This window comes from Elephas maximus, chromosome 1, assembly GCF_024166365.1.
Source record: "Elephas maximus indicus isolate mEleMax1 chromosome 1, mEleMax1 primary haplotype, whole genome shotgun sequence".
Classification (NCBI taxonomy): domain Eukaryota; kingdom Metazoa; phylum Chordata; class Mammalia; order Proboscidea; family Elephantidae; genus Elephas; species Elephas maximus.
This window is the reverse complement of record NC_064819.1, coordinates 2,217,662-2,240,466: the sequence shown is the minus strand read 5'-3', so window position 1 is coordinate 2,240,466 and position 22,805 is coordinate 2,217,662. Positions and strand designations below refer to the sequence as shown.

At 42.0% G+C, this 22,805-nt stretch overlaps 1 protein-coding gene across 2 annotated transcripts in view; it reads left to right on the top strand.

Annotated features, from left to right (window-relative positions):
* CFAP44 (cilia and flagella associated protein 44) overlaps nucleotides 1–22,805 on the top strand; it is a 261,809-nt gene that overhangs the window by 87,619 nt on the left and 151,385 nt on the right. For both annotated transcript variants that reach the window (XM_049876485.1, XM_049876503.1), the window contains exons 14-17: nucleotides 5,972–6,456; nucleotides 8,547–8,727; nucleotides 19,674–19,776; nucleotides 20,279–20,366. In XM_049876485.1, coding sequence (XP_049732442.1) covers nucleotides 5,972–6,456; nucleotides 8,547–8,727; nucleotides 19,674–19,776; nucleotides 20,279–20,366 — 857 coding nt within the window. The remainder of the gene's footprint in view (nucleotides 1–5,971; nucleotides 6,457–8,546; nucleotides 8,728–19,673; nucleotides 19,777–20,278; nucleotides 20,367–22,805) is intronic.

Sequence of the window (22,805 nt, the reverse complement as noted above, 5' to 3'; positions counted from 1 at the left end):
TAGCCACCTCGGGCTCGTACGGCGCCGTGTCGGACGTTCTGACGTTAGCCACCTCGGGCTCGTACGGCGCCGTGTCGGACGTGCGGACGTTAGCCACCTCGGGCTCGTATGGCAGTGTGTCGGACGTGCGGACGTTAGCCACCTCGGGCTCGTACGGCAGTGTGTCGGACGTGCGGACGTTAGCCACCTCGGGCTCGTATGGCAGTGTGTCGGACGTTCTGACGTTAGCCACCTCGGGCTCGTACGGCACCGTGTCGGACGTTCTGACGTTAGCCACCTCAGGCTCGTACGGCAGTGTGTCGGACGTTCTGACGTTAGCCACCTCGGGCTTGTACGGCACCGTGTCGGACGTTCTGACGTTAGCCACCTCGGGCTCGTACGGCACCGTGTCAGACGTGCGGACGTCAGCCACCTCGGGCTCGTACGGCAGTGTGTCGGACGTGCGGACGTTAGCCACCTCGGGCTCGTACGGCAGTGTGTCGGACGTGCGGACGTTAGCCACCTCGGGCTCGTACGGCAGTGTGTCGGACGTGCGGACGTTAGCCACCTCGGGCTTGTACGGCAGTGTGTCGGACGTGCGGACGTTAGCCACCTCGGGCTCGTACGGCAGTGTGTCGGACGTTCTGACGTTAGCCACCTCGGGCTTGTACGGCGCCGTGTCGGACGTGCGGACGTTAGCCACCTCGGGTTCGTACGGTGCTGTGTCAGACGAGGTGATTTAGAGTCATCGTCATAAATATTTTCTTGTTGTTGTTAGGGGCTGTGTCTGTTGATTTGCCTTCCTGAATATGTCATGTAAAAGGAGGAATTTAATACGTTGCCTTTGGTATCTGACTTCTTGGACTTGGCGTAATGTTTTGAGGTTCATCCAAGTTGTTGTATGTAATGGTACTTCGTTCCCTCCTGTGGATGAGTCATGTTCTGTTGTATGTACGTATCACTATTTTTTTATCCATTTCTCTTTTGGTGGAGCACCTTTTGGCTGTTACGAATGATGCTACATGTGTTGATAATAATATATACATGTATATGTAGAGATACATATGTGTATATAGTGATATATATGTATGTGTAAGTGATACATATATGTGTGTCTGTGTGTGTGTGTATATGTTTGTATATATGATATATGTGTGCCCTGGTGGCACAGTAGTTAAGAGCTCAGCTGGTAAGCAAAAGGTTGACAGTTCAAATCCACCAGCAGCTCCTTGGAAACCCTGTGGGGCAATACTGCTCCGTCTACTAGGGTCAATGTCAGTAGGAACCGACTCGATGGTACCTAACAACAACATATGTATGTCTTAGTCTGGAAGCTCAGCTGAAACCTGTCCTCCATGGGTGACCCTGCTGGTATCTGAATACCGTTGCCTTAGTTTCCAGCATCATAGCAGCACGCAAGCCCCCACAGTACGACAAACTGACAGACGCGTGCAGGAACATATATGTATATACATATATGTGTTTGGTTTTCATTTTATCTCCCATTTATTCTCTTTTTTTTTTTAAGCACCAGTTCCAGTTCATATTTACATGTGGGTAAAAAAATTACATACAAGGTGGGAATCTTGTCCCACACTTCTAGCCCTACCCCCAATCATTTTTATCCTAACTTGATTTTTGTCTTTCTGGTGGTTATTTCTATAATTAATATAAATTCTGGTGAGCCAAAGCTTGACTGGCATAACTGTACAGTAGACAAACTTTAAATAACTCCTAAGTGTTCAGGCCTACTTCTCATTGCCTCCTCCCTGTACTTGCCAACTTTGAGCCCGTCGCCTTTTCAGCGTTCCCACAGAAAGACAGGTTTTCACCTGGAGCTTCCTTGTGTTGTTACCCTTAGTTGCTGTCAGCTTGGCGCTGACTCACGGAGACCTTATGTTTGTGTGTAACAGAAGGAAACATTGCCTGGTTTTGCTCCATCTTCGTGATTGTTGGTGTGCTTAAGTCCATTGTTGTGGCCACTGCATATTTTGAATGCCTTCCAACCTAGGAAGCTCATCTTCCAGCACTCTACCAAACAATATTCTACTGTGGTCCATAAAGTTTTCATTGGCTAATTTTTGGACATAGATTGCCAGGCCTTTCTTCCTTGTCTTAGTCTGGAAGCTCCACTGAAATGTGTCCACTATGGATGACCCTGCTGGTATTTGAAATACCAATGGCATAGCTTCCCTCATCATAGCAACATGCATGCAAGCCACCACAACACAACAGCCTGACAGATGGGTGGTGTATATACCACAACTTCCGTGTAGGATAAACATGTTTTGGGCTGTAGCTTCTGCCCAGTTGCATTCTTTCACACGCTTCCCATTCACTCTAACTTCCAGAAATTTGTTGAAAGACCACACTTGCTGAAGACTGTTCCCAGCCTTCCTCTCTACTGATAGGGGTTTATTTACTCTTATGCTTCCTTGCTGTTGTCTCAGTGGAAGGAGGCAAGGCAGATGTGTGCTCAGCCTGCTGTTGAACTAGAAGCGTTTCCCCTCCCAAGTCACTCTTTAGAATTCTACCTAAACCACTCTTGCTAAGGGCTCCGGTGACCTCCCCCATATTATTAAGTCCAGGGTACACTTTTCTGTCTTTGTCTTGACAGGTCTTACAGTAGTAGTATTACACATAGTTGACCATGCCCTCTTTTGTGAAACAATCTCTTCTCTTTATTTCCTTGATACCACTTTCTTGTCATATTTCTCTTATTTCCCTGGCTTTTCCATTTCAGTCCTCTTTGCTGGCTTCTCTTCCTTCAAAACCTGATCCTAAATGTTGAGTGCCTCATGTCTTAGTTCTGGTTTCTTTCTTTTCCTCATTCTACTCTTTCTCTCTAGGTAATCTCACAGCCTCCAGTGTCTTCTATATGACAGTGACTTCCAGTTTTGTATGTTAGCCCAAATATCTCTTTTGAGTTTATGACCCATGTCTTAGTCATCTAGTGCTGCCATAACAGAAATACCACAAGTGGTTGGCTTTAACAAAGAGAAATTTATTTTCTCACAGTCTAATAGGTTACAAGTCCAAATTCAGGGTGTCGGCTCCAGGGAAAGGCTTTCTTTATCTGTAGACTCTGGAGGAAGGTCCTTGTCCTCAATCTTCTCCTGGTCAAGGAGCTTCTCAGGCGCAGGGACCCCGTGTCCAAAGGACGTGCTCTGCTCCTGGTGCTGCTTTCTTGGTGGTATGAGGTCCCCAACTCTCTGCTCACTTTTCTTTTATCTCTTGAGAGAGAAAAGGTGGTGCAGGCCACACCCCAGGGAAACTCCCCTTACATTGGATCAGGGAGGTGACCTGAGTAAGGGTGGTGTTACAATCCCACCCTAATCCTGTCAACATAAAATTATAGTCACAAAACAGAGGACAGCTACACAATACTGGGAATCATGGCCTAACCAAATTGATACGCACATTTTTTGGGGGGACATAATTCAATCCATGACAACCTATGTAACCGTTACAGGGCAAGGCTTCCCAGCTCAGGACTAAGCGCTGCCTAGGCTCTTACCGTCTTCTGACCAAGAATGACCAGGAGAGGTTCAGAGGTTCCACAGGAAGAAAGGTTTATTTCAGAAAAGGCTCGCGAGGGAGAGATGGAGAGGGGTTTTCACCTACACTAGCCTCCAGTCTCTCTGAACGAAGGACTTCTTAGGGCTGATAAAAAGGCATTATCTTATTCATTAGGTGGGTGGAGTTTTTCAGAAGGGGAGGGGTTATGCAAATCAAAGGCATGTGCAGTTGGAATTCGAGATGGATTTCCTCGTAGAGGTTGCTGGAACTAAGATGGAGTCTGTCACAAAGGCTGCTGGGATGTCGAACAGGACTTATTCTGGGATGTTGTGCATGTGTGATGTCTCTGGATCCTGGTTCGAGTCCTGGCAAGGGATCGTTGTTCATGATTATCTCGTGTGGAAGGTCATTTATAGGTTACCTTGATTTTTACTGCACATGCTCTGTACCTGGTGGGGGACTTGAAAAACAACTCAGGAGGGTTATCAGTAATTTATAGCTGGTCAAGCATGCAGGGATAGGAAATATGGCCCCTTGTCTTGTTTTTGTTTGGGATCTTGTCTAAGCACCTACAGTTTTTTAGGCACAAGTAGTCCTTGAATGCCAGCAGTAAAAGTTATATGGTGGTCTGTACTTAGGTTTAGATTCCGAGAATACTGACTCAGAGGTTATTTAATTACAGCTGGTCAACCACACAGGGCCTTGGAATGTAACCCCTTATCTTGTCTGAGCACCTAGTTTGTTAATCACAAGTAGCTCTTGGGTGCTAGCAGTAAAAGTGATATGGTGGTCTGTGCTTAGGTTTAAATGCCAAGAGTACTGAGTTAGAGGCTGTTTAATTATAGCCAGTCCAATCTCTTGCCTGTCTTGTGACCATCTACTTGAGTGACTGTCCGCTTGAGTAGATACATGCATGAATCAAAAGGCATTTATTTAAACTTAGCATGTTCAAACCGAATTCTTGATAACCTCCCTGCCCCAAATCTGCTGTTTTTCTTTTCTTTTCCATCTCAGCGAATGGCATCAGCGTCTGCTCAGTTCCGCATGCCTTGTTGATTTGTGTGTTTCCTTCTACCCCACTTCCAGTTCATCAGTCTTAGTTCTGTCACCAAAATTTTCCTCAAATCTGTTACTTCTCTTGTCTCTGTTGCCAACATACCTTAGTCAAAGCTACTGTCATTTTTCTCTGAAACTACTGCAGCTGTTTGCCAATCTCCCTGCTTCCATTCCTGCCACCTTCCAGTTATCTGTAGCCAGAGTGATCATTTTAAATATGAATCACATTGTTGCCACACCTTCTCCAGATGTCCACTGCTCTTAGATTAAATTATAAAATTCCTGACATGGCCTAAAAGGCTCGTCGTTAAATGGCCCCTGCACACCTGCCTGACCTCAGCTTTTTCTACTTCTCCCTCATCGGTGTGCTACAGCTAGACTGGCCTCCTTCTTGCTTTTTCCTATTTGAGGGCCTTCACATAAGCTGTTCTCTCTGCCTGTAATGCCTTTTTCTCTGCTTTCCGCTATATACTTAATCATTTTACATCTTACTTCCTCAGAGAGACTTCTAGGTGCTGATAATCCGCTACAAGAGTCCCAGATATGAGTTAATATATGTGTTAAAATACAAGCTTGAAAGATGGTTTTGCACAAGGATACTGACAGATGTTTTAAGGAAGATAAACAGTCCATGCATTTGATCATTAGGGATGGCCTTTCTGGCATATGCCCTGCCGAGAATACTTGAGGTATTCAGAGGTCAAACCCTTCTATTGGAATACTTCTCTAACTTTACAATGATGGGCTCATGACACAACGATACTGTCACCAATTGCCAATCTGACACAAAGGGTCCTTGTCTTTTCCCAAGTAAAAGTACACGCAAAAGACAAACTTTATCTTCAGCAAGCTTTATTCTGCTTAAGTCAAGCAAAAGGAGTCATTGGGGACCTAAGTCTCTCCAAAAGATTGACTAGAAAAGGAAGCAAGGCTAGGGCTTATATGGGTTCGGTGGAGACGATAGAGTAATGACTATTTAGTCGGCTTCTTTCAAGGGGTGGGTACTTCTCAGAAAGGTGGTGCATGTTAATTAGGTTGCGAGGCATCTGGGATCCAAGATGGAACCTGCTGATATTCAAGATGGAGTCCTCTTGGCAGCCCCTGGCATCACTTATTATGGGATATAGTGCAAGCTCACTGATCTTTGGCACTACATCACCACCTTCGGAGGGCTAAGGAAGGTTAAACAGCGGTCACAGTTTGTATAATGAGGGAGGCTGTAAAGGAGGAAGGGACTAGGAAAACACTAGGAAGGCCTTATCTCATGTTAACAGGGTGTGGTTCCTGTTTACTGAACTTTTAGATGGTAATCTTTTAAAGGCTCTTTTGTTCCGCCAGCACAGTTAACCCTATCTGTCTCAATACTGCCAGCCTACTGCAAAATAATACACATATACTTATGATTTCTTATCCACAGTATTGAGGAGGACTGTTCAAACTCGTCCTGCCCCACGCATTCCTCCAACTGTGGAAATCATTGAGAAAGAGCAAAACTGGGAAAAGAAGACCTTCCCTCCTGGTTCAGACGTTCAGAACTCAAATGACGAGAATCGTCTCTTCACTCAGAGGTGGAGGGTTTCTCACATGGGAGAAGATTTGGAGAACAGAAGCCAGGCCCCTTTTGCCAGCCTGTCACAGCCCCTCTGCGATTCCCATTCAGACACTCAGCAGCCAAGAAACCCCGTGTTCTCAGAAGAGCCTCCAATACTGGGAGATGGGCAGCAGCTTAGAACAAATGAGGCGTTGATACAAAGAAAGGACATCATGGCACAGATTGCTAAGTTGGCACTTCAGAATTCAGCTATCAAGGCACATCTGAATAATATTATTGGGTCAGGGGGAGAGCAAGGAGATGGACCCCGGGAGTTAAACACACAGGAAAGTGCAAGCGACATGAGCGCTGTGAGTACCAGGCAGGACTGGCGAGGGGTACACTGGAGTTTAAGGGCATCACGGGGCATCATGAGGGACTTCTCTCCAGAAGTAATCCTGCCACGGGGTGGCTGAGGCTTTGACATGGCCTCGTTCTAAAATAGGTAGCCCTTGTTTCTCAGTATGTACTGCACATAAAATAAAGCAAGACAATATAAAATAAAAAAATAAGTGAATGAGAACAATAGGGCAAAGAGAAAATGTGTAGGAAAGCTAAGATTAAGCTAGACGTGAAGTTTTAAATATAAAATGTAGAATTACTTGAAATTTTGCCACGTACCTACATTGGAATGGAAAGCATTTCCAGTGTTAAAGTGGTTCATGAAAGGGAACTATGTGTAGTTGACGCTGAGTTCATTTCATGGAGAGTTGGTTTTTTAGGACATAGAGTGCATTTTCCCCTAGAAACAATGTTTTAAAGGGTTGTTAAAGTTGGACTTTAGTGTACATCCAGGACCCCTGGGGATCTTGCTAAAATGCAGTTTCTGGTTGAGCAGGTCTGGGGTAGACCTCTGTATCTCTAATAAGTTCCCAGTTGACGTTGATGCTGCTGTTTCGAGGACCACACTTTTGAGTAGCAAAGGTCTGCGTATTATGGTGCAGGAATTTTCTAAGTTAGATAAACCTGTGGGCTAACCTGGTAAACAAAACCTTTATGTCACTGTGGGAAGAAAACAGGTTCTAAGTTCCACTGAGGGATGTTTGTAGCATACTTTTGTGCTGGTCCCAGTGATGAAAGAGACTTCCTTTGACTTCTTGGTGACCTAAGATGGTGCCTTTCAGGCTTCCAGTAGGAAATGGAACAGTATTTTAGCAGTGGGAAAGAGCTAGGCAGCTTCATGGATTAGGGGCTCCTGAGGTGACTGCTTTCATAAGGGCTTTAAAACAGTGGATCAAGGGCTTTAGTGAGGAAGCTTAGGGGGAGCTGGAGGGGCGAGGACCACCTGTCAGTAATGGCTCATGGGAAGCAGGGCAGCGTGGATATTGAGCCACAGAATTTGTGGTCAGAAGGGACTGGCAGGAGGGGAGCCAGGAAAGGAGTGTTGGGGACAGACAGCTGTCGTCAGTACAAGTGCCAGCTGCCTTGGTTTTGAGTTACTGGGAGACCTTCTGATGTTTGCAGAGTTTTGAAGGTTATTTGAAACAGTCAATGCTTGGTTTGAAAAAGACAACAAAGTTAAATACTGAGTTTGCCTCTTTTTTAAATTTGTCCGTAGATCAGCCTGGGGAGGAGGATCTAATATCGTTGCTCTCACCACCCTTTTTGTTATAATTGGAAATACAAAAAAATCCTTACTTCACTTTGTTTTGGTTATATTTTTTTTACTAGTGGGCAAAAGCTACAAATTAGTGGTTTCCACTGGGGATTGGTTCCCCAACCACCCATAGGGGGACATATTTAGCAAAATGAAATAATTCAGAATAAGTGCATTCCTTTTTGGAGTTTTTAAATTAAATTTATGTTAAAGTCCTTATGTGGGTATGTTTTTTCTGTACCTCTCTTTCCAACCACAAACTATTACTCAGTCAGCTATCTTAGGCCAAAAGTAGCCTGGTGAGGCTGTCACATGGTCAGAAGGAGTGCTAAGGCTACCAGCAATCTTTGCCAAATAACTCATGGTGCATGTTTGAAGATTATAGAAACATCCTTTTCAACTACAGCAGATCCTCTTGTTTTATATAGTGTGATTCAAACTCAGATTTGCCGTTAATAGGAATGTGGCCTTTAGCATATTTCTAGAGGCCATGTTACCAGGAGGAGTCTCTGTGCAGCTCAGCAAAATACGAGAGGACTCTGGAAAGCTGTCCTACAGACGGTCCGTAAACAGAGGGACTAAAGAGCTTATGTGGTACCTGTAGAGCGGCTAGTATCCCTTTACGGTAGTCCTAATTTTTCAAGTAAATGATTTGTAAATTATTTGCCCACTGTTCAGGTTTTTATATAGCAAGAGCTATGAATACTAACTTATGGTACTTACGGAAGAGATGATTTTTACAAAAAGTCAAAGTTGTTTGGGTTTTTTTTTTCAATATTGAATTTATGTCTTGTCTTTTTTAAGACTTTTCCAGCAGCACAACCTCTAGCAGGTACCATGGAAGAACGGATTGCAGAATTGAACCGACAGAGTATGGAGGCTCGTGGAAAACTGCTGCAGTTGATAGAGCAGCAGAAACTGGTCTGCTCGAGTTCTGCCTCTCCACCAGCGTCACCTGCTCGGTCACCTCTCAAAGCATGGACTGGTTGGTCACAAATTCATGATTTAGAAACCAGAATCATGAAAGTTTTCACTTTGATTTTGCAAGTTCGTACTGAGTTGAAAGAAGTTTCAAAGAATGTGTATTCCAGTGCCTTCAGTTTTAACCAGGAAAAAACAGACCTAGGCCACAGAATAAGTGATGAAAGTGGGACTAGAAGGCAGGTCCCCTGATTCTTAGTGTAATATTCCTTCTAACTCTTGATGCCTGACCTTGATCATTGGTATGTTGGTCCCTAAATTGTCCTGTATGTCAGCCGGATTTATTACAGTATATGATTTCACTTACAAAACATGCCGTGGCTAACATATAAAATATCAGTGTCAGAAGGATAATTTAGAATTTTATCAGCAACGAACTCTTAAGTTATTACTGTTAAAAACTATTAAAACTTTATTTGTAAATTAAACTTTTTATTCCATTGTTACATTCAGGAATGTGAAAAGGTAGAGGGAATCAATATCTGAAAAATTAGTTGTTGGAGTACTCACATTCAGAAAGGTACTAATGAAATGAACTAGATTTCAGGTTGCTTTTTAGCCAAAGGTTGAATTATTAAGACCCTCAAGTGGTAGAGCTGTGTGAAGACCTTAGAGAGACTGACGTGGACCTAGTTTAAGAGAAGGTTCTCAGTGTCAGGATTAGAAAAAGCTCTGCTACAGTAAGTATTGTGTTCCCTGAGGAATTTAAACATAGGGACCAATGGTTTTAGAGGGGCTTCTGTGTCCTGTGACAGGTTGAAGTTGGTTACCTTTAAGGCATCTGCCAGTTAGAGTTTTTCCCTCATCTAGAAGTTATTTCCATTTTGAAATTACAGACCCAGAAAGCAGACTCTCTTGGAAAGTGCTAGGAAATGATAGGTAATACATTTCCCTGGGGCTGTTTGTCTTTGTTTGTTCTAGGACTCTTCAAATGACAGTTACTCTTCTTAATAGTCATGAAGTCTAGAGTCAACTTCAGTTTAGAATAAATTAAATCACTCACTCAAATACAGATAAACAGCTACTCTGTGCCTGGCCTGTTCTGGGTGTCGGAGATAGTCCCTGCCCATCTTGACTGCTTCAGCAGTTGAGGAATAAGCAAAGAAGAATAAACAAATAAGTATATGGTATGTAATGTCAGTTACTGCTAAGTGAGATAAGGAAAAATAAAGCAGATCACTCTTAAGAAGAACTTTGCAGGAGAAGGCCCAAGATGGCGGCTTAGTCACACACCACATCATCCCCCTGCAGCAAAGAACTGAGAAACCGAGTGAAACAGATATGGATGTTAATCTGGGAATCCAGAACAGGAAACAAAAGGGTGAAGAATTAGATGGCACAACGAAGGGATGGAGAAACTGAATGAAAACAGCGAACAAGGAGACTTATACACTGTAGGCGCCCTGCCAGCCAGGCTGGTGCAGCGTGGCCGTCTCGAGACAGAGAACATTGTTCCTGGGTGAGGAGCGCAGGAAGGCAACTTGGTGAAATCCCCAATAGAAGTCAGAGATACTGTATAGACGGACCTGGGGTGAAGCAAGGTGAGCAGAACACAAACTGGATCTAAGGAGGGAAAGTGCAGGAAGGCAGGTGAGAGCCCTAGGGATCCAGGTGACTATGGTAGGGAGGGATCCAGAAAATAGCGACAGAAGTATTCACCAGCAGCAGCCCCTGATCATTTGGGCAGGTGGTGCTGGCCCAGTGGAGGATCCTTGGAGTGACTGCCAGAGATCCCTCACCAGACTGGACTGTGGACAGTCCCTTCTCGCATTTGGTTGGAGCCGGCTCCTGATCACTGGCTGCGCTCTGCAGGGATTGCGCTGGCTCATGCAAGAGACTGGGGAACATACTCTCCCCCTCCTTGCCTCCTCCTCTACCCTCCCGGTGACCAGCAGTGTGTCCCCTCATCCCTGCCCCCTGCTTGGCTATCTGGGTGCACACTCCTGTATTGTTGGACCTGTGACTGGAGGCTCGTGCCCATTCTGCCCATCTCTGTGCTGCCCTGCATACTTGGTGATCAGCGTCATGCACTTCTGCTGCCAAACTGGCAACTGGAGGCATGAGACCCCTCCCCAACTTGCCACCCCACCTGCTCAGTGACTTGTGGTACGAGTTCTCGTGCTACCCACCCGGTGACTGGGGTGACCCATGCACCCTGGCCCCGACCACCTGGCAACCAGCAGTGTGCGCACACAGCACCCATCCCAGCGACCAGCAAGAATGCTTCCCTGCATCCGTGCCCTGGTGCCCGGCTAGACAGACACATCACTTCATCAACAATTCCGATCACATCCTAAAAGGTGCCATCTGCACCTCTGCCACACAACAAGCAGGAGATCCTAGTGCCCTCATTCAATGTCCATCCAGCCGCAACGTCACACAGTCCATGTACAGACAGTTCCTGTAGGCCAGCTGCACTTCACTGAAACCCCTTCATACCCCACCGCCTACTAAAATGCCAATTCATGCAGGCATAGCAGGTCTCCCTCATCCATTTGGGAAACATCCCCTCACAGAAGATACAGAGACATCCTGCCCTGACTTCTAGAGATGCACTAACTGCTAGCACCAACCCAAAGGATCCCATGGTCCCACAAGGTCTGTGGAGGAACCCTGACCACCAAACTTGTCACCCAGTATCAGGGAAGGAACCTGCTTTCCCACTTCCACTCAGTCCAGTAAGGGAAGACATATGAGCCTAACCACAGAGGACTTGCACATGGGTGTGACCCACCGTCTTAGTCATCTAGTGCTGCTGTAACAAATACTGCAAGCGGATGGCTTTGACAAAGAGAAATTTATTCTCTCACAGTCTGGTAGGCTACAAGCCTAAATTCAGGGTGTCCACTTCAGGGGAAGGCTTTCTCTGTTGGCTCTGGAGGAAGGTCCTTGTCATCAGTTGTCCCTTGGTCTGGGAGCTTCCCTGCACAGGAACCCTGGGTCCAAAAGACGTGCTCAGCTCCTGGCACTGCTTTCTTGGTGGTATGAGGTCCCCACTCTCTGCTTGCTTTCTTTTCCTTTTATCTCTTGTAAGATAAAAAGTGGTGCAGGCCATACCGCAGGGAATCTCCCTTTACATTGGATCAGGGATGTGACCTCAGCAAGGGTGTTACATCCCATCCTAATCCTCTTTAACCACAGGCAGAGATTGTGATTTATAACACATAGGAAGGTCACAAAATGGAGGACAACCACACAATACTGGGAACCATGGCCTAACCAAGTTGGCCTAACCGTATTTTTGGCGGACACAATGCAATTTATGACACCCACCATCCCCAGTAGTGAGAAGAAGTCACACTCGGCCAACAGATACCACCAAGGGCACACATAGACCAGAACCACAAAACAACAACAATTAAGATAATACAAAGGAAGAAAGACGTTCTGAAGAGAAAGAGAAGAAACAAAGCTCCAGATGCATCAAAACAAAATGAAAAAATAAGCACAAAACATACATGTAATCAATAAAGAAATTTATAAATAAATTAATACCCAGATGCCTTGGTGACAGCAGACAATAACAAATCATACAAAGAAACAGGATAAGATGGCTGGCTCAAGCAAATGAGCAAAATAAAGGGGTAGAAAACCTACCTGAGGAAGAAATGGTAGTAGAGCTACCTGATAAGGAATTCAAAGACTTATATATAGGATCCTCAAAGAGATTAAGGAAAACACACATAAACCCCTAGAAGAATTCAGGAAAACGGTACGAGAACAAAATGACAAAATAAGTAATTAGAAACCATACAAAAACAATTAGGTACCCAGATAATTAACAATAAATATCAGAAATAGATAACTCAATGGAAGGACACAGAAGTAAAATTGAATCAATGGAAGAAACAGTGAAATAGAGGACAAATCCTTTGACACCAATTTGAGGAACAATCAGAAAGAAGAATGAAGAAAGATGAAGAAAGCCTAAGAGTTATGTGGGACACTATTAAGAGGAATACTTCACGTTATTAAAAGAAATTAAAAAAAAAATTTTTTTTTTTAATTTCTTTTAATAGAAATTGCAGAACAGGAGGAGGAAAAAAAGAAAAACCCAGAACTTTTGAAGATTTATTGGCAGAAACTTTTCTAATATGAAAATGAGAAGGTTTCCATCCAAGAAGCTCAGCAAACCCCATACAGGATAGACTTCAAAAGAAAGTCACCAAGACATACGATAATCAAACTTTCCAAAACCAAAGACAAAGAATTCTGAGAGCGGCTTGTAAAAAATGAAATCTGACCTACAGAGGGGGCACCAGTAATACTAGTGCTGATTTCTTGGCAGAAACTGCAGGCAAGAAGGCAATGGGATGACATATATAAAACCCTGAAAGAAAAGAATTGCCAGCCAAGAATCATATATCCAGCAAAATTGTTTTTCAAATATGATCGTGAAACTAGTGCATTCCCAGAAATACAAGGGAATTTGTAAAAACCAGACCAACCTTAAAAGAGATATTAAAGGAAGTCCTTCAGACAAAGAACCAACGACATTAAACGACAACCTGACATTAAGACACTCAACAGCCTCTCCCAGATACCCACCCAGACGAAGGATTCTCCAAAGTGAAGTAAAGCTGCAGAACTGCAGACAGGGAACCAGAGACGCCAGTCTGTAAACGGCAGCAACCTCAGAACAAAATGGGGATAGAAACCAGTGGTGTGGCATTTACAGAATTTCCATACGGCGAGGAAGTCAAGGTGGTATCAAGATATAACAGAGTGCTTTAAACTTAGGAAGATAAAGGTAAATTTCAGAATAACCACAAAGAAAATTAATCTGCTTAACAACATAAAGAAGAAAATAAAAAGCTTAGTAAACACAAAATTAACAATGAAGCATATGAAGACAAAATCCATAAATAAAAAGAACTCGGCACTGAAAATGAAGCAGAACAAAGAAACCATTAACACCACAAAAACAAGCATAATAAAGCGGCAGCTGAAAATTCATACCTATCGGTGATCACACTGAATGTGAGTGCCTTAAATGCACCAGTCAAGAGACAGTGGCAGAATGGGTTAAAAAACATGACACATCAATATGTTGCCTACAAGAGACACACCTTATACATAAAGACATAAATAGGTTAAAAAAAATCAAAGGATGGAGGAAAAATATTATCAAGCAAACGGTAACCAAAAGAATGGTCTTTAACTCACCGCTTTTACTGATGGATAGAACAACTTGAAAGAAACTTGGCAAAAATACAGATGATCTAAGTAACACAGTCAACCAACTTGACCTCATAGACATATACACAGCATACCACCTAGCACGAGCCCAGTACACGTTCTTCTCAAATGCACATGGATTATTTTCCAGAACAGATTGTATTTTAGGCCACAAAGCAATCCTTAGTAAATTAAAAAAAAAAAAAATCAGAATAATACAAAGCATCTTCCCTGATCACAACATTATAAAACTAGAAATCAGTAACAGAAAGAACAAGGAAAAAAAATAAATACATGGAAACTGAATAACACCTTACTTAAAAATTTTGGGGTAATAGGAGAAATTAAAAAATTCTTAGAATCAAATGAGAGTGAAAATACAACATACCAAAACTTTCAGAACATAGCAAAAGCAGTGCTCAGAGGAGAATTTATGGTAAAAAATGCACACATCAAAAAGCAGAAAGGGCCAGAATCAATAGCTTAACCCTACAAGATGAACAAATAAACTAGTGGCAAAAGAAGTCCACAGTCACCAGAAGAAAGGAAATAATAAAGATCAGAGCAGAAATAAATGAAATAGAAAACAGAAAAAGAATAGACAGAATTGACAAGACTAGAAGTTTGTTCTTTGAGAGGATCAATAAAAGGTACAAACAACTGACCAAATTGACAGAGGAAAAAATGAGAAGATGTGAATAGCCAAAATAAGAAATGAAATGGGTACAATTACAACGGAACTAACCGGTAAAGAAGATCATAACAGAATATTATGAAAAATTGCTTTCCAACAAATTTGCAAACCTAGAAGAAATGGACAAATTTCTAAAAATACGCTACCTACCTAAAGTAACACAAGAAGAGGTAGGAAATTTGAACAGATCCATAACAAAAGAAGAAATTGAAGAGGTCATTAAAAAAACTCACAAAAACAGCAATAAAAAAGCCCTGGCCCAGACAAATTCACTGGAAAATCTACCAAATATTCAGAGAAAAGTTGAAACCAATTCTGTTCAAACTATTCCAGAACTTAGAAAAGGAAGGAATAGTCCTTAATTCATTCTATGAAGCCAGGATAACCTTGATACCAAAGCCATGAAAGACAGCACTAAAAAAGAAAATTACAGACCAATATGCCCCATGAATACAGATGCAAAAATTATCAACAAATTCTAGCCAAGAGAATTCAACAGCATATCAAAAAAATAATACATCATCATGATCCAGTGGGATTCATACCAGGGATGCAAGGATGGTTCAGCATTAGAAAATCAAGCAGCGTAATTCACCACATAAATAAAACAAAGGAGAAGAATCACACGATTACCTCCATGGAGAAAAGGCATTTGATAAAATCCAATACTCTTTCCTCATAAAAACTGTAAGCAAAATAGGAATAGAAGGGAAATTCCTCAACATAATTAAGGGCGTATATGCAAAACCAACAGCCAATGTTACTCTCAACAGAGAAAAATTGAGAACATTCTCCTTGAGAATGGGAAAAAGACAAGGATGGGCTTTATCACTACCCTTATTCAGTATTGTACCAGAAGCCCTAGCTAGAGTAATAAGGCTAGGAAGGGAAATAAAGAGTATTCTCATTGGAAGGGAAAAAAGTAAAACTATCCTTATTCGCAGATGACATGATTGATACACAGAAAATCTGAGACTCCACAAGAAAGGTACTACAACTAATAGAAGGATACAACAGAGTGGCAGGGTAAAAGATCAACACACCAAAATCAGTTGGGTTCCTCTATACCAACAAGGAGGACGCTGAAAAGGAAATCAAGAAAACAATACTATTTACAAAAGCCCCCAAAAGATAAAATACCTAGGAATAAACCTAACCAGGGATGTAAAAGATCTATACAAGGAAAACTATGAAACATTACTGTAAGAAACTAAAAGAGTTCTACATAAATGGAAAAACATCCCTCGTTCATGAATTGGAAGACTTAACATTGTGAAAATGTCAGTACTACCAAAAGCAATCTATAGATATAATGCAATCCCAATCCACATCCCAACAACATTCTTTAATGAAATCAAAAAACTAATCTCCAGCTCTATATGGAAAGGACCAAACCTGGTGCCGTCAAGTCAGTTCCGATTCATAGTACAACTTCCCCATAGAATTTCCAAGGAGTGGCAAGTGGATTCGAACTGCCAACCTTTTGGTTAGCAGCTGAGTTCTTAACCACTGCACCACCAAGGCTTATTAATGGAAAGGAAAGAGGCTCCAAATAGCTAAAGCAATATTGGAGAAGAAGAACAAAGTAGGTGGTCTCACACTTGATCTCCAAACTTGTTGTACAGCCAAGGTAATCAGTAACAGACACGTAGACCAATGGAATAAAATAGAGAACCCAGAAGTAAATCCATCCATCTGCGGGTAGCTGATCTTCAACAAAGGGCCAATGTCTGTTCAGTGGGGAGAAACAGTCTCTTTTTAACACATGTGCTGGCAAAACTGGATATTCATATGCAGAGAAGTGAACCAGGATCCATACTTCACAGCATGCACAAAAACTAACTCAAAATGGATCAAAGACCTAGATGTGAAAGCTAAAACTGTAAAGTCCTGGACGATAACATAGGGTAAAAACTAGAGACCTAATTTTCAGCATAAATAGCCTATCAAAGAAAACTAAAAATGCATGAATGACAGAAGATAAATTAGATAAATGGGACCTCCTACAAATTAAATAGTTGTGCTCATCAAAAGACTTTGCCAAGAGAGTAAAAAGAGAACCTACAGACTGGGAGAAAGTATTTGGCAATGATATATCTGATAAGGGGTCTAATCGCTAAAATATATTGAAAGCTTCAATACCTCAGTAACAGAAAAGACAGACAATCCAACCAAAACATGGGCAAAGAACATGAACAGACACTCCACCGAAGAGGACATTCACGTGGCCACCAGATACATGAAAAGGTGCTCTTGATAATTAGCCGTTAGAGAGATGCAAATCAAAACTGCCATGCGATACCATCTCACCGATGCAAAAATAGTAATGACCAAAAAAACAGAAAACAGCAAATGCTGGTGAGGTTGTGGGGGGATCGGAGCTCTTATATATTGCTGGTAAGATTGTAAAATGGTACAACCACTATGGAAAATGTAATGGCATGTCCTTAAAAAGCTAGAAATAGAAATAGCTTATGATCCAGCAATCCCACTCCTAGGTATATGTCCTAGAGATATAAAAACAGTGACACGAATAGACACATGCACCCCTGTGTTCACTGCAGCATTGTTGACAATAGCAAAAAATGGAAACAACCTAAGTGCCCATCAGCAGATGCATGGAAAAACAAATTGTGGAACCTCACACACTGCACACAATGGAACACCGCACAACTATAATACTGAGGAGTTCGCAAAACATTTTTTAACATGGATGAATCTGGGGGCCGTTATGCTGCATGAAATAAGTTAGTCAGAAAAAGAAAACTATTGTATGGCCCCGCTATTATAAAAACTCAAGAACAGATAACACGCAGAAAGCAGAGTTCTTTGATGGTTACCAGGGATGAGAGGGAGGAGGAGGGGGAATCACTTTTTAGAGAGTAGACACTCATTACTTTTGGTGATGGGAAAGGCAATCCCAAATATGGGTGAAGTCAGCACAACTTGACCAAGCTAAATAAAGACACTAGGAGTTACAGAGAAAAAGGGACAATTTCAATAAATGCTATAACATACAATTTTGCAACGATTGTAAAACAACCAAAACTATGTGTGTGGTTACGTATGTACATATGGATGCGTATATGTGTATAGGAAGTCACGTGTGAGTAAACACACGTGCGTGTATAGGTGTATCTGCAGGCATGTGTATATACACATCTGTGTGTGCTACACATATATCCACATATATGTAAGAAAGCACATAGATGGCACAGTTACAGAGACTTCCTAGACAGATCCAAACAACTTGCAGAATTCAATTACTGGTCAAAAGGCTTGGGACTGTAGTCCTGGGGGGACAAGTTAGTCCACTGGCATAACATAGTTCACAAAGGTAATGTTCTACATCCTAGTTTGGTGAGTAGAGTCTGGGGTCTTAAAAGCTAGTGAGCGGCTGTCTAAGATACAACTACTGGTCTCTACTTGAATGGAGCCAATGGGAATGAAGGAAATCAAAGGCTCAAAGAAGAAACTAATCCACGGGACCAACAGCCCAAACGAGAACCACAGCCTCTTCCAGCCTGAGACCAGAAGAACTAGATGGTGCCCGGCTACCACTACCAACCATTCTAACCAGGGGCACAGTAGAAGGTCCTGGACAGAGTGGGTGAAAAATGTGGAACAAAATTCAGATTCCTAAAAAAACAGGTCAGACTTACTGGCCCTATGGAGGCTAGAGGAACCCTCAAGGTTATTGCCCTGAGATACCCTTTGACTTGGAATTGTAGTTATTTCTGCAGGTCAAATAATAGATTGGCTCATAAAATAAACAACGTCACCTGTGAGTAATGCGCTCCCTTAAACAATTCATTATATGAGACCAAAAGACCAACATTTACCCAAAAGCAAAGATGAGAAGGCCGAGACAGGGAAGGGAGCTAGATCGATGGAAACAGAACAAACAGAATGGAAATAGAACGCTGACACGTTATGTAAAAATTATAACCAGTGGTGTAGTTTGTGTAAAAATTGTTAAAGGGGAACCCAATTTGCCATGTTAACTTTCATCTAAAACACAATAAAATATTATTAAAAAGGAGAAAGAAGAACTTTATGATAAAAAGTGACATCTTTTGTTTCAATAGATCTTTAAGGTTAATCAGTGCTTCCATTTCTTTCATCTCATTTAGTTGATTTCGTCACCTCTTAAAGGTCAGAAATTACTGGTTTAGAGCCTCTGTGAAACCGCCTGGGATGGGCATAAAGTCTTTCATTAGTAGATATCCAGTAAATATTTGTTGATTGATTACCTACTTCTGAAATGTTGAAAATACACAGAATTATGTGTATCATTGCCATTTCACCTTTTCAGCCGACTTCACTTTTTATTGGACTGCTTAATGTGTTTGGTAACAGTAATAATGTAATAGATTTTAAGAGAGTTTAAGTTTTCCTGAATTACTTCAGCATTTTTTTTTTCCCCTTTTAATTTTTAGAGAACTTTAGATGGGCTGCTTTTGGCAAAGATCTGAAGTTCTTCAGGGCTAGCTCTTAATTTCCATGTTTCACTTCCTGTTCTGACATGATACTTGTTTGAAGATTCTAGCTCTCCATGAACTGACAGGAAACCCTGGTGGCATAGTGGTTAAGCGCTATGGCTTCTAACCAAAAGGTCGGCAGTTCAAATCCACCAGGCGCTCTGTGGAAACTCTGTGGGGCAGTTCTACTAATCAACTCACAGCAGTGGCTCTGGAAACCCTGGTGGCGTAGTGGTTAAGTGGTACAGCTGCTAACCAAAAGGTCAGCTGTTCAGATCCACCAGGAGCTCCCTGGAAGCTCTATGGGGCAGTTCCACCCTGTCCTGTTGGGTTGCTATGAGTTGGAGTCGACTCGACGGCAGTGGGTTTGGTGTTTTGGTTTTTGAACTGATATGCTACTGAATTGACACTAATAACTAGAGTTTCTGGTATCAGTTCATTTAAAAGGAAATCCTTCATGTGTGTCTGTGGGTTGTAATGATGAAAATATAGAAAGACCCCCAAATTCATAATGGGGAGTTTACAAAAAGAAATCAAGTTGAATTTTTATTTCATTTAATGAAATGTAATGAAGTAATATTTATTTTTATACTTCAGAAGGAGGAAAGAGGACAATTGAGGTATCTGTTCCGGGAGCAGAAGTCCCAGAAAGCTCGAAATGCAGCACTGTCTCGCCTCCTGGTGCGGTAAATACAAGAAGGTAGGCTTACAGTGTAAATAGATGCTTAAAAAAAATCAGTACTACAGTGTGTGTTTAATCATCTTTTTGCCAAAAGGAAGTACCTAATATCTGACTTAGGTTCAGACAGACTTACTCATGTAGAGAGAATTGGAGAGGAGAATTTTGGCGGAAAAAGAAGAAGTGAGGAACAAGCCATAATTAAGTAGAAAAGTACAGGTTGGGTACTGAAAAAAACAAAAACAAAACAAAGATAATAACACACATATATAGTGAGCGGAAACTCTGCTGGCGTACTGGTTAAGCGCTACATCTACCAACCAAGAGGTCGGCAGTTCAAACCTCCAGGTGCTCCTTGGAAACTCTATGGGGCAGTTCTACTCTGTCCTGTAGGGTCGTTATGAGTCGGAATCGACTCGACGGCAGTGGGTTTTTTATATAGTGAGCTTCCTGGGTTTCAGAAATTTTTAAAGATTAATAATAACAGCTTGCTCTCTTGTTCTCTTTTATTTCTCATAAACAGATCTTCAGGGGCTGCGAGTAACTCCTGCTCTCCCTTAGACACCACCCCAGGAGGTGGACGATTCGTACCTCTTAATCCAAGAGCAAAGGTACATGATGAAATGAAATTGTCAAATCTGGAGGGGACAGGAGGGGAGGGATAGGAGGTGGCCGATTTAGTGATTTCCGTTCTTAGTTATTATTCTTCACTTACCGTAAAGACAGTACAAAATTTTTAGAAGAAATACTAATTCAACTTCATTAGAAAAAACAAAAATGAGACATAATGCCTTCTGTATTTTATAGGGTAAGGAAGGAATAAGATAAAATTCTGTATGCTTTCAGCACTCCCTAAAGGCTAGTGGCAGGACACACAGGTGTGCCTTGAGTGGTCATAGGTGTCCTGGGTGTTGCTGGGTGGGGCCTGGCACAGCCCTGCCCTGGGGCCTGTCACTTTCGTTGTGACTGTACTCCACTGTGCCTTATATGAGTGTGCCATTAGTCAGGGAGGTTATGGCACACAAAGGTAAATAAATCCCATATATTCTTCATTTCTTCTGGTTTGCGGTAGAGATGCATAGAACCAAGGACCTGACAGCGTATCCAGAGCTTTCGCAGAAGTCACTTGTCTGTGCTTGTGATACAGTAAAATATAGTTTCTTTAACTGTTTGGTCATTATAAATTCTGAGGATATCTTGAAAATTACAAAAATTACATTTGTAATCTTGAGCCAACAACTGTCTGATATTGGTGGTGGGGGTGGACTTCTTTGTTATTCTTTTTAATAACTTCAGTGATCAGACCAAATACTGAGTGCTTCAATAAACACTGAGTATTTCAGCCCAAAATGATAGGCTCACATATCCCAGTCGCCCAGGACTGAAGGTTTGTCTTTTGCTATTTCATATATTTGAAAAAAAACTTTAAAGTGAACTGTTTTATATAATTTACCCTTGATTCCTGGAATTTAGCACCAAGTTTAATTCACTAAGATGAAATAATTTTCTTTTTGTCATTTTGAAAGTTGTTACTGGGTTCATTCTTTTTTTTCTTTTTAATTGTTATTTTTGATAGGTGCTGTCGAGTCAGTTCCATGTAAAACAGAGTGAAACACTGCCCCATCCTGCGTCACCCTCACAGTCATTCTTATGTTCGAGCCCATTGTGGAAGCCACTGTGTCAGTCTTACCTTGTTGAGGGTTTTCCTCTTTTTTTGCTTACTGTCTACTTTACCAAGTATGATGTCCTTCTCCAGGGACTGGTCCCTCCTGATGACATGTCCAAAGTAAGCGAGATGAAGTCTTGCCATCTTTGTTTCTAAAGAGCATTCTGGTTGTACTTCTTCTAAGACAGATTTGTTCCTTCTTCTGGCAGTGTATGGTGTATTCAGTATTCTTCACCAATACCATATTCAAAGATTCAGTTCTTCTTTAGTCTCCCTTATCTACTCTCCAGCTTTCACATGCATATGAGACGATTGAAACATCATGGCTTCGGTCAATGACATCTTTACTTTTTAACACTTTAAAGAGGTCTTTTGCAGCAGGTTTGCCCAATGCAATGCATCGTCTGATTTCTTGACTGCTTCTTCCATAAGTGTTGACTGTGGACCGAAGTAAAATGAAATCCTTGATAACTTCAGTATTTTCTCTGTTTATCATGATGTTGCTTATTGGTCCAGTTGTGAGGATTTTTGTTTTCTTTATGTTGAGGTGTAATCCATACTGAAGTCCGTGGTCTTTGATCTTCATCAGTAAGTGCTTGAAGTCCTCTTCACTTTCAGCAAGCAAGTTTGTGTCATCTGCGTAATGCAGGTTGTTAGTCTTCCTCCAATCCCAAATGCCGCCTTCTTCTTCATATAGTCCAGCTTCTCGAATTATTTGCTCAGCATACAGATTGAATAAGTATGGTGAAAAGATAAAATCCTGACACACACCTTTCCTGATTTTAAACCACACAGTATCCCCTTGTTCTGTTTGAACGACTGCCTCTTGGTCTAGGTACAGATTCCCTATGAGCGCAATTAAGTGTCCTGGACTCCCCATTCTTCAGAGTGTATCCGTAGTTTGTTATGATCCACTCAAGCAGATGCCTTTGCATAGTCAGTAAAACACAGGTAAACATCTTTCTGGTATTCTCTGCTTTCAGCCAAGATCCATCTGACATCAGCAATGATATCCCTGGTTCCACGTCCTCTTCTGAAACCAGCCTGAATTTCTGGCAGTTCCCTGTCAATATACTGCTGCAGCCGTTTTTGAATGATCTTCAGCAAGATTTTACTTGTGTGTGATATTAATGCTGTTGTTTGATAATTTATGCATTCTGTTGGATCACCTTTCTTTGGAATGAGCACAGATACGCATCTCTTCCAGTTGGTTGGCCAGGTAGGTGTCTTCCAAATTTCTTAGCATAGATAAGTGAGGGCTTCCAGCATTGCATCTGTTTGTTGAAACGTCTCAATTGGTGTTCCATCAATTCCTGGAGCCTTGTTTTTTGCCAATGCCTTCAGTGCAGCTTGGACTTCTTCCTTCAGTACCATCGGTTCCTGA